Below are 13,282 nucleotides of genomic sequence, written 5' to 3'. Positions count from 1 at the left end.
ATGTCAGATTTTTCCATGATGTGATCAGCCTGGTGTGCTTTTGGTCAGCTGTCAGAAGATATGGCACTCACTGAGCAGAAACATTCATCATGCTTACTTCCCAACCACATGGTTCTAGGTTCAGTCCCACTGCATGGCACCTTGGGCTAGTGTCTTCTACTATAGCCTCAGGCCAACCAAAGCCTTGTGAATGGATTTGGCAGATGGAAACTGAAAGAAGCTTGTTATGTATATATAGATATATGTGTGTGTGTGTATGTTTCTGTCTATGTTATCCCCTAACCACCACTTGACAACTAGAGCTGTTTGGCAAAAGCCAATGATAGAATTAGTACCAAACTTTAAAAATGTAAGTATTGGGGTTGATACATTCAACTAAAAATTCTTGAAGGCAGTGCCCCAGCATGGCCACAGTTTAATGACTGAAACAAGAAAAAAATGCCAAGTTTCCTTGTGCAGAATATCCTTAGCTCTCTCATGGGATATGTTAATAGCTTTGGCTATTTGATTTATAGTCAATTGCCTGTCGTATATTGTCATATGATGAACATGATCAATGTTTTCCTTGGTGGTGGCAGTTGCAGGATGTCCAGACCTTGGGTCAATTTTGAGACTTTCCCTTCTGCTAAATTCAGCTGTCCACTTTTGCACTGTTGATAAAGCTGGAATCTCATCCTATATTGTAGCAATCATATCAGCATGAATGTCATTAGGGGCTAAACCCTTTTTCTGTAGGTACTTGATAACACCACAATGCCAAATTTTGCCCATTTTCACGAGAAGTCGATTCTAGTTACTTTTGAAGCAGTCTTTTTTTAACAGGTAGATGTCAGTTCATCTCAAAAGAAATAATACAGTTATTAATGAGAAGGGTTGAGATTAATGCATGCAAGGTTTCACAGCTCTAGCAACATTCCTTCATAGTCAGCCTATGAACTTTTCAGCTTACCCTTGTAAAAGTGCATGCACAATACACTGGATGAAACACAAAAAGAGAGAAAAGTGAACTGTAAAAAAATACCCATTAACAAGAAAAAAATATCTTTGTTCTCTTTTACTTTTTCCTAAACTAATGGGCATTGCAAAATGTCATCTTTTTTTTTTATATATAAAATGTTGTCAGTGTTAAGAACTTGAAATATTAAAAACTACACATATATGGAAAAATTGATAAGTATTCTCCAGAATAAATTGCAGACTAAAAACAGAATGAAAAATGATTATTATTTAGGAGACAGATTTCTGAAAGTTGATTTTTACCCAATATCACCAAGATGCTACTCAAGATAAATAGGATGTGAAGTTGACAATACTGTAAAAGATAATTATCTATCTATCTATCTATCTATCTATCTATCTATCTATCTATCTATCTATCTATCTATCTATATATCTGTTTTCATTTTACGTTTTAATGTTTTCGTTTTACGTTTTAATATATATATATATACATATATATATATATGTGTGCGTGTGTTTGGGTGTGTAAAAAAGAAGGTGGTTAACAATTCGAAATTTGATAAAAAAAGAAGTTTATGTGTATAGAAAGCTGACTATTATTATATTCTTCATGCTGTCATATGTGTCTGATGATTTCAAATATATTCCTGACTATTTAAATATTACAAGTTCAATGATTTTATTTAATATTCAGCACCTACTCCATCAACATCAATGGAGGAAGAGAAAGTTGAAAAGCTTCTTCTACCATCTGTCACATTTAATGATCCTATGGTTATGATCAGTAAGTATTTTAAAAAGAAATATCTCCTATTATTGTACTTGACAATGACACTTTGTAAAGTGAAATACTGATTTCTGGTGAATTTGAGAAATGTCTGGCTTTCTAGTTTGCTTCAGATGATAAATGCTGATTATATTGTATTTACATCAATTTTTTTAAGTTACCAAGATTTTTCTAGATTCTGTGAAGCAATATTTTATTATCAGGTTATCCCATAAGTTCTGTCCGAATTATGAATAAAGAAAACAAGTGATCAAATGTTATAATTAATTGAAATTTAATCATCAATGTACTTTCCCTGATTATTTATGACTTCCTTCCATCTGTTTACAAGCTTTTTAATCCCATCAATGTAAAAGCTTTTTGGTTTCAAAGCGAAGAACTCTGAAATATCAGTTTTGACCACCTTCTGGCTTGCGAAATTTATGTCTCCCAAATGATTCTGTAAACTATGAAACAAATGGTAGTCTGAAGGAGCAAGGCTGGGAGAATAAGATGGATGAGAAATTTTTTCCCAACCAAGCTCTTCGATCTTCTGTGAAGTGATCTTTGCAGTGTGGGGTCATGCATTGTCCTGATGAAACATCACTCCTTTTCGATTCACTGAAGCGGGTCTTTTTTTTTATTCAAAGCTTGGTTCAAACGCTCTAATTGCTGACAGTAGACTTGAGCATTGATTGTTGCACTAGATAGTAACAATTCAAAGTGAATTACGCCTTTGCAATATCACCAGATAGAGAGAAGAACCTTTTTCCCATGAAGTTCCCTTCTTGGTTGTAGTTGAGCTTTTTCCCTTTTACCAAGCTTCTGTTTATGACGTTTATCATTTTGATAGAAGATCCATTTTTCATCATCATTCACAAGTCTATCCAAAAAGGGTGAAATGAGTTCACAAGAATGGAGAGAAGAGCAGATGTCAACTTGAGATTTGTGGTTGCTTTCAGACAATTCATGAGGCACCCATTTTCCAAGTTTAGGAACCTTTCCAAGTTGTTGAAGATGATGATGAACAGTTGTATGGAAAGAAAGGATTTTAATCAAAGAAATTTTAATTCTATTATTCTGTAAAATAATATTTAATTAGTTTAAATGTCCACAAATGCATAAAAATAATTTTTAATTTCATTAGACATTCTAAAATACTATTAAATTTCATTCAACTTTAAAAAAGGTAAAATCGGACAAAACTTATGGGATGACCTGATACATTTTGTTGACTGTAACAAAAGTGTAGCCTAAGTGTAACATAAATGTAGCTTAAGTGTAGCTAAAGAGTAGTCTACATGTAGCCAAAATATTGCCAAAAAAATGAGTTTAAAAGTAATTTAAATGTAACCAAATTATAGTTATATACACCCAAAGTGTAGTCAAAGAGTAGCATAAGTTTAACCAAGTGTAGTCTAAGTGTAGCTTAAGTGTAACCAATGACTAGAACCCATATAGCCAAAATGAAATCAAAATGTAGCTTAAGAGAAACTTAAGTGTAACCAGTGTTACAAAATTATAGTCCAACATAGACAAAGTGCGGACTGAATGTAAGTGTTGTCAAAATGTAGTCTAAATCTATCTAAAATGTAACTAGGAGGTAGCCTAATAATAGTCAAATGAAGCCAAAGAGTAGTCTAAATACTGAATTATTAAAATTTGAATGAAAGTTTGGTAAAAGTTTTATTTACACTATTTGAAATTTTGATCTTTTTTACATTCAAATACCAAGTGTAAATGTTGATTAAAACAAATATTTTTAAACCATAAGTTGTAGTAGCTGAAAATTAAAACTACATCTCTGACTCACTTCACTGAGAACATACCACTGCATATCAGTGATGGGTAACCGGAAGAATCAGTTGGACTATATGCCTTGCAACATTTAGATATAATCTTTCATGTTCTGAATTCAAGTCCCTATGAGGTTAACTTTTCATTTCAGCCTTCCAGGGTTGATAAAATTAAGTACCAATTAGTACTGGGATGATCTCTATAATATATTCTAGATGTGTATGAATTATAATATTTTCTAGATGTGAATGAAATTGTAATAAAATATGAAGGCCACTACTGGGGGTAATATAATAACTAAACAAGCTAACAATGAATTCTTTACATGATCACTCAAGCCAATGCAAATAACAGCCAAATCACCCTCAAACCACACCCTGTTGTCTTGTAAAATGAAAAACACATAAGATAATGTAGACCAAGAAAAAATACGTACAAAATTATATAATTTTGCATATGTGGTTAAAAAATTTGCTTCTCAGTCATATTGGTTTGAGCCCTATCTATTATGTAGCATTGTGAGAAAACCAAATAACTGGTTCTGTTTTGACAAAGTCCCTTATTGTATTTGTTCCGCATTAAGTTACAAATACTCCATTGTTACACTTGCCATCATACATTTAGTAGACCAATTGCTAGCTCATTAAAAACCTATAACCAATGATAATATTGTTTACAAGCTGCAATATATTGTACATAAAATATATTTCTCTTAAATTTTTCATTATGAAAATTGAATAGATTTATGGCTACATTGCACTTACATAATATGATTTAAAGCGTTATTATTCTTCATTATTAAATTAGGCTCTGTTAATTTCATTAAGACAATGAAGTTAATTTTTAACTTTAGAATGGCTATCCAATCAGAACTGGTTTTTATTTTCATCATATTTTCAGTAACAGTTTTTATAATTATCTTTCTTTTAGAAATTTGATTAAAATTAAGACTTCTACAACTTCACTTTATATAATTGCTTGTTAATGTTTTGAAAATTTCTAAATTTAATATATATTTTTCAATTATTTAAGGTCCTCCTAGGGCTCCAAAGGGTCGTCCAAAAATTACTGAAGAATCTGGAAGCAGTCTTATCTTGAGTTGGAAACCTGCCCGTGTTCCATCTTATGCTAAAAACTGTTGCATTACATATGTCATTGAAATACGTGAACCACCAGCACTTCAATGGAACTCTGTTGCTTCAGGGATAACAGAGACCACCCATACTTTAAGTGACCTTAATTCTGAGCAAGATTATATGTTCAGAGTCAGAGCAGCCAATGAATTTGGTACCAGTGATCCTTCACTACCAGCAACTTTACACAGGGAAATTGGTAAAGTATTCTATAAGTTTTATTTGTATTTGTTTGTGATTTTAATCAAGAAAAATGGACCAAGCCCTTAATTTGTTTTGGTTGTCTGAGTCTGGTGAGACTGATGTAGTTAATATTCAGTTTGGACAGTTACTAGTTGACATTTGTACAGAAAATAAGCACAGAAGGGTAATCCAGAGTGCTGATGCTTAAAGAAGGAAGGATTGAGCTTAGCCTGGGAGGAGAATTCATGTCAATATGTATGGCTGAAGAGAAAAGTGGAAAATGTGTGTTTTTATTCAGGTTTTGGATATTACACTGTTTCACCATGTCTGTAACTTTCTGTGAAGCTTTTTGAAAAATTCTGCAATAAGAAACATTTTATCAGCATATAAAATGTTTCTATGAACATTTAAACTTGAAAATTCTCCCTTACTTCATCTAGTATTAATACATATAGAAAAAGGTAGAGAACAGAGATTTGAGGAACAACTAGTAGCTCACTAAATTTGTCAACATTAAATCTTAAACCCCAATCCTGTACATAAATTAGACAACTATTCTGAGTTATTAATAAACACCTAACTTTAAACAGAACTAAAGGAAATCATTATTTGAGGAAGACAAATGCAAAGTATAATAACTTGTTAAAGCAGTCTGTTATTCTTATAAATATTTGTTTTTGTAATTCATCATCATCACCACCATTGTTTTTGTATTCATATAGATTGGACGGTTGGACAGTATCCAATGAGCACCAATGCAGATATTGGAGCTCAGTGTAGCCCTCTGGTTTGTCAGATCCTGCTAACTCATGCCAGCATGGAAGACAGACAGTTAATGATGATGATGATGATGATGATTTTCTATACTGGAATGGGCTGGATGGGACTTTTTACAGTCAGCTGCTTTCTTGATGCCAAGCCCTTTAAGTTGTCTCTTATAACATGTAAGGTCACCGTGAATCTAATCTAAAAGCTGAAATACATACTGGAAAATAACTTTCACTTGAAAGAGGCATTTGTTCTTCATTGTCCTCCTATAAGCTCAAATTAAATATTATCTAAGGGAACCATGTCATGCAATAACATTTCTATGAACTCAGCTTCTTTCAAAACTTGGACTATCTCCTTGAGGGCTTTGTAATTTTTATCTCTCCAGAGATTTTCATTTCAGTTTTCTCTCTTTCTCTCCCAGTGTATATTTATTTAGTAGCTTATAATACCAGTCATTGGAGACATATCACAGATATTTTTAGCATTTCTATGATAAAATGTAGCTTTCTTTATCTTTTCTTTCATTACCTTTTTGACCACACTGAAACTAATCTCAATATCCAACACTTTGGTTCATTCCACTCTTCAGGAGGGCTCTTCTTATATTTGCAGTTCTCATCCATCAATCTCTTATGTTATGGGCAAATGTGTTATGTTACTATGGACACACATGCCCCAATAATACTTAATGTATCACATCTCATACCCAGTATTAACAAACCTACAGCAACAAAGATATCTTCTGTCATATGATTACCTTTAGTTCTAATTCTAATCATGGTTGCTAATAAGCAGCTTATGTAGCTTGTTGGTTCATAAAATACAGTAACTATTAGTTACTGGTAATAATTTGTCCATTTCCACTAAAGCCATTGAATTTCCAACAATAGCAGCTTCTTTCTTTTAGAGCCAGAGTAAATAAATATACATCTCTCTCTCTCTCTCTCCTGACCTCTCTTTCTCTCTCTCTCTGTCTATATGTATTCCTTTAGTAAATACTCTAATTAATTACACACCAATTATTAAATCTACCTACACTCTTTGAAAATATACTGTATTCCTTTTGTGATGTGGTTTACTTCTTTTCAGACTGTTCATTTGTAATAGATGCTTTCATCAACTGTATTTGTGTAAGCATGTTTTATCCCTATAGTTAATAAATATTTAGTTTCTAGATTTTCCTTCAAAAATTTTTACTTTGTTTAGCTTTCTATATAATTATACATTTTACATTTCTCAAATGACTGGTAGATAGTAAAGTTTTCTTTGTCTGTTCTTTAACATTATGTTCTCAATAATTCTCTGTAGTATTTCCATTTTACGAATATCTTCACTTTCTTGTCTATCAAATTTATATTATTTCACTAGCAATCAAATCATGACCAACTCACCCTTTTTGTCATATTATAATCAAAACTATTTTATCCATTATATTGATTCATTTTTAAGGCACTAGGGTAAACAATGACTGTATTTGACTTCTAATTTTAGCAAGTCAGTTTGGGGATTGTAGAAGGAAGAAGACAATATCTTACATTCAACCTTTTTCCTAAAGACATTAACAACATGAAGGATACAAAATACTTATGATTTAGAACCAATGTTGGACACAACTGATCTTGCTCAAAAATTACTCTTTAATATACAACACTTGCTATTGGCGATCTGTTTATTATTGCTATAAAATAAAAAAAGCCATTATGAATGACACTAATCACAATATTTTGCCAACAATTTCAGAGATAATTTTAAGAATTTTGTGTTTTGCAACAGAAGAATATTGCAAATGATAATCACAAGCTCTGCAATTTAGAACACTTGTGCAATGGCAAGATTTTGAAACTTAGCTATATACAAATTATAAGAAATATAGTTCAAACAGGAAATAATGTATATGTCCCTAATGAGAGTCAAATGAGAGATCATTTCCACAAAATCTTGGCCTTCTGTAAAGACATTCCTTTATGAGCTTTGAGTATTTTTATTTAGTTTGAAGTTTCTTGGGAAACACTTCATTATAATGTATCAATTTGGCTTTCTCTGATCCACATGCTATTATCTCTCGTGTGTTTCAGCATTCAGTTATGAGACATTCCTAACATGTCACATTCCACAAATACTGCATTGATAATTTTATCTTTAAAACTTCAACCTAATGAAGCTGTCTCCTTAGCAACTTTTTCACAGCAGACATTCAAGCTGATCATCAACTAGAGAGATCATATAAATGCCTGTGAAGGTTATGGGTACTGCCTCATCTCTTTGGATTAAAATTTGGAAATAAAAATATACATATAAAGCAGCTAACCATAAAATAACAGTGTAAAAACAGTAGAACACAAGGACAAGTGATATGCATTGGCAAGCAGTAAGAAGTAAAAGTAATATAAATAATTCAAACTGTAGAATAAATGTTATGCTCTTAGGAAGAAGATAAGACTAATGTTTCAGGCAAAACCATTTATATGAGAGTAATGAACTGTCAACTGGTGTGGATGGATAAACTACATTATCCAATGAGTTCCCTATTAGGTTATTATCATTGAAGTTGAAAAGTTTCAAATTCAATGGCAATGTTTTTAGGAAACCTTTCATTTCATGTGAAACTTCATTAAGGAATTGTGGTTAGACTTGGATCTAAAAATGCTGTGATCAATCTAATTTAATTTTATCAAATTAATAAAATCCTGAAGGAGTTAGGCTTGCTTAAATTTGCTTGAGTTCACTAAATGTTTGAAAACAATTACATACAATAGCTTCTTACTATTATTAAGCTACTATCAAATTAGTTTTAGATGATAAGCTAACATGGGTTTTAGTGATCTTCATTAAGTGGCATTTGCTTCTTTATAAATGGTAAATTTTATGGAAGTTCAGTCTTTAGTAATATAATGTCTCCATGGACATTATATGATGAATTACATTGTTGAATATGCTTCAGCAAAAGGGTAAAACTGGAGACTATGCTGTATACTATAATTTCTTGTCCACTGATTAACTAATTAAGGAGCCTACCAAAGGCTGATAGAGCAGAAGTAATTAAGCAATAAAGATGGTATTACCATTGTCATTTGAAAAGATAACCAACTGCTTTTTGTGAGTAAAGTTGATCTTTAGTATAAAACTTGAAAAACTAAAATAAAAGCCTGCTCTTCAATAACATTTCATTATTGTGAAATATAGGAGGGAAGTAGATATCTCTACTTATAAAATTCTCCTTTCATCACTGGAGTGCTTATTTTCCCATTTTATTATTATCATTATGATTATTACTATTGTTGCTGCTGTTGTTGTTGTTATTATTATTATTATTATTATTATTATTATTATTATTATTATTATTATTATTATTATTATTATTATTATTATTATTATTATCATTATTGTTGTTGTTGTTGTTGTTGTTGTTGCTGTTATTTTCATCATTATTATTATTGTGTTTGTTTGACTGGTTAAATATAGGAATTGTACTGTGGTATGTGTAGCACATAGATATGAAAGGAATTGATGCCTATGTTGGTACCAAAGGAATTCCCTTTTTTGTTGACTGGATAGTTTATATGACACATGATGACACATGATGACACATATTAAAGGAATGTGGTAGTATGTAGTAATGAAAGCTGTATGAGATAAACAGAAAATTAATTGAGAAAAAAAGAGTTGAATGTAACCTAAATGATATGCAGTTAAAACTTCACTGGCAAGCTGTGTGCAAATTACCTAAGAAAACAACACAATGCATGCAGAAGTTGTTTCAAAGAAATGATATTTGTATGAATATATAATGCTGCATAGTTGAAAGAAAAGTTGCTGTAGCATATGCTACTTCACAGTCAAGCTAAGAGAACTTAACACTGGTGTATTTCAGTATTTTTCTTTTTTATCTTAGTGAAGGGTCATGGCCATTGCTCTTCAAAGGGCCTCTGAGATGATGGAAAAGAATCCTTAAACTGAATACCTGGTCTAAACACTGGTAACACAGTGAGCTCTGCTATAGGACCTAAGGACCAAGCTGCAGTGTTAAACCAAGTATTAGATTAAGTCTACCCCTAAATAGATAGCAACAGGTTTTGAACTCAGAATATAAAGAGCTGGGATAAATGCTGCATGACATCCCATCTGATGCTCTACTGTTTCTATAAAACCATCACCTTAAACTGGTACTTTATTTATCAGCCTTTAAAGGAGGAAAGGCAAAGTTTAAGATATAATACTTGACTTGAACTCAGAATACATACTACAAAGTATTTCACTTGTTACTCTAAGAACTCTATCAAATCCTTGCAGAGTGATCAGTGCTAGATGCTCTCAAATACTGGAATGAAGTAGTTAAACCTGTGTTCTAAGGATTAAACAATAATCGTTAAAATGGAGGAAGGTTTTCCTGGATATTCATACCACCCAGGATGAACATTCTGGCATTTGAAAGAGGATTATAATAAAGTTTGTATTTTTAGAAAATGTAATGGCATTAGTGGTTGTGTTGGTGGTGGTAGTTATAGTAGTAGTGGTGGAAGTGTTGATGGTAGTAATGTGATAACGAGGATGGTCATGGTGTTAGAGATAATGCAAAGGATAGTGTTGATATAATTATATCTTCTGTATATTTTGTTCGTATTCCATACACATGCATGCATATACAACCATGCACATACATACATGCACACATATATACATACATACGTACATACATACATACACACATACATACATACATACATACATACATACATACATACACACAATCACACATACACACACTCTCATACATTCATACATGTACACATAAGTCATCATCATTTAACACCTATGCTCCAGGATAGCATGTGTAGGGCAGTTTGACAGGATTTGATGGGTCCCAGGACTGCATTATGTTCCAGTGTTTACTTTGGCATGACTTTTGCAGCTAGATACCCTTCCTAATGCTAACACCTTTACAACATGTATCAGGTGCTTTTATTCATGGCATCAGTACTAGTGAGATTGCTATGCAACATCAGGCCATGATTATCTTTAACTGGCTGGGGCTACAGTAGAGAGGAAGGTGGCACCATGCTGCTAGATGAGGGGTTAAAGTATGAAAGAAAGAGGCAGAACAGAACCAGTTTCTGGCTGTAGAGGATCTACATAGTCATTCGCATAATACAAGAGAAGGTGGGAGTGACAGGGGTGAAGCTAGAAAGTGATAAAATAGTGGTTGATGAGGTGTCAGAGTAGACCTTCAAGTGATACTCATAAGAATAGAGAATCTTTCACCATTCTATCAAGTTTATTTATCTAAAGCTACATGACTTAGGGAGCTAGCAGAAGAGAGCAATGACAGAGAAATAGCATGATGGGTGGGTGAAAGGGGCAAAAGTGTAATGGTAGAAACAGAGTAATTGGAGTAAGAAGATAGAAACTGATTAAGTGAAGTGATGGGATGAGAAGCTGATTGATAGTAATAGAAGAGGTTAAATGCTTGGACTGAAGGATGAATGATGAATGTTATTAACAAGTGACCCTAGGATGGGTGGGTTGTGAAGGAGTATAAAAGGAGAATGGTAAAGCATGTAGAGTACATGCAGATCTAAAGTGATTTTCATATAGCTGATAAAGGTAGGATGATAAGAATGAGAGAGGGTCAGAAAGGTCCAGTAATATCCCTAGCTACACTGGAGGCATGGTACAATGGGTAGGAGATATCCACTTCCTCAGATGCACTGATTTTCGCCTGCACTGTGTCCCCATTGTTAATGATGTCTTTGTCGTCTCTTTTGTGCGATACACCATCTTCAAATCAGTTTTCGTTATTTTGTTCCGTGGCTCACCTGGTCCCTGCTTTCCCCAAGTTCTATTTACTTTCAGTGTATCTTACTTTTTTGTACAGCTGTCCTTCTATATATGTGTCATATTTCCATCTATACTTGTCTCTAATACTCTATATTGAGCTTTGTGAATATTTCGTATATGGTGCTCAGAAGACTTCTAGCTATATAAGCCTTTTCTATCTGCCTTTATGTGCAATAAAGTGCTTATTATATTCTACCAACTTTTAAGGATTTTGGTTTTCATTCAGTATTCAATGAAGAGTTTAGAAAGTAACTTTAACATAACTTCTCCTGTTATATTGTCCTGGGGCTTTACTTCTCTTGATTGTATGTTCTCATTCATATAATGTAATTTTTAGAACTTGTAGCCATTATAAATTCAATGTTATCATCTTTTGTAGGGTCATTGATATTCCTGTCATTGAAACCTAGTTTTTGGTAGTCCTCTAATCTTTCTACCATTCTATTTCTGTTTTCTGTGACTCTGTTGTATTGTAGTCATTTGGAATTTTCATTTCTTTATTTTCTTTTTAGTAGATTTCAATTTTTTCAATATGAAATGTTAATATGATTTTTTTCTTGAATTCGTTTTTGTCATTTTCTTCTTATCTGTTTATTATGACCTGCTTTTCATATCTCGACTAGCTGAATTGATTGTGAAATGTTTTTTGCCTCTTCATCAAACTCAATATTTCATGAAATACTTTATAGGTGTTTTTATTAAATTGCTATTCAAAGTTGTAATGTTGTCATTTTGTATTTGATGCTGGTAGTCAGGTGTCAAGGTCAACATGAAGATGAGAAATTATGCTCTTGATCCTGACTGGTTTACTTTTGAAGAGGAATTATTGTTTTTTCCTTTCTGGAAGTTATTTTGGAGCTTGTCTCTTGAGGAGCAGAGAAAAATAGAAGCAAGTTAAGAATAGCTTGATATTCTCATGAATATGTATTATGCTTATAAGAATGTAGAAGACCAAGCAACAATACAGCAAAAACAAACAAAATTGCATGATGTTATTATCTTTATAAGATCATTAATATTAAATGTTGATTCTGAAAGGTCACAGAAAAGAAACTGTGAACAATAATAAGATGGCGGGATAAACAAGACCGATGTAACAAAAATTGGTGAACAAGAAACTAAAACTGAAATATAAGAAATATAAGAAAGAACTTTATTCAGCAGTAAGAGAGCAATGTGGATATGTTCATTGGTTTTGTTACACTGAAGAAAGAGTCAATTATAGGTTATCCATCTCACTTTACTCCATATTCTGTGATCAACGTTTTCTGTTGGCTTTATGTCTTGAATGAATGAAAAGGTCTCTTTTATCACTTGGGTACATAACTTCATTAGTACTAATGCTACAAAATAACAAATAGTACTTCATTCACTGATTTAACAAATAAAAGGAGCCATCATATGATCAAGAGAATTTTCAGTCTTGTCCTGTTGAGGACATGGCACTTCTCTGGTATCCTGACAAAATACACCCAGTACACTATGTAAAGTGATTAGTGTTAGGAAAGGCATACAGCTGTAGAATTCATACTTAAAACAGAATAAGAGCAAGACATAGTCCTTTGACTTATCTATCAGAGCAGCAACTCTGAATGAAAATCATATTGACCTGTCCAACCAGTGCCAGCTTGGAAAGTAGATGTAAATTGATGATGATGATGATGATGATGATGATGATGATGATGATGATGATGATGATGATGATGATGATAACGACGGCAAAATATATTATCAAATACAAACTATATGGTAAAAATTATCAAAGAATAGAACTTGTATTGTAGATCCCAAATAGAAATCGTTGCTGTTTATCTCCAGGTTAACTGGCTTGAGTAGA

General features: G+C 32.5%; 1 protein-coding gene across 8 annotated transcripts in view; it reads left to right on the top strand.

Annotated features, from left to right (window-relative positions):
* The window catches only part of LOC106873108 (protein Obscurin), a 159,782-nt gene that overhangs the window by 85,743 nt on the left and 60,757 nt on the right, over window positions 1-13,282 (top strand). For all 8 annotated transcript variants that reach the window (XR_016243698.1, XR_001409839.3, XR_008265146.2 and 5 more), the window contains exons 7-8: window positions 1,655-1,744; window positions 4,556-4,855. Coding sequence is in view for 3 of the 8 variants with exons in the window: in XM_014920336.3 (XP_014775822.1) it covers window positions 1,655-1,744; window positions 4,556-4,855 (390 nt within the window). In the remaining 5 variants the exon portion in view is untranslated. The remainder of the gene's footprint in view (window positions 1-1,654; window positions 1,745-4,555; window positions 4,856-13,282) is intronic.

The sequence above is a fragment of the Octopus bimaculoides genome, chromosome 1 (assembly GCF_046866305.1).
Source record: "Octopus bimaculoides isolate indiv1 chromosome 1, ASM4686630v1, whole genome shotgun sequence".
In the NCBI taxonomy this organism is placed as follows: domain Eukaryota; kingdom Metazoa; phylum Mollusca; class Cephalopoda; order Octopoda; family Octopodidae; genus Octopus; species Octopus bimaculoides.
Note: the sequence above shows the minus strand (reverse complement) of the source record. Positions and strands in the feature narration are given on the sequence as shown.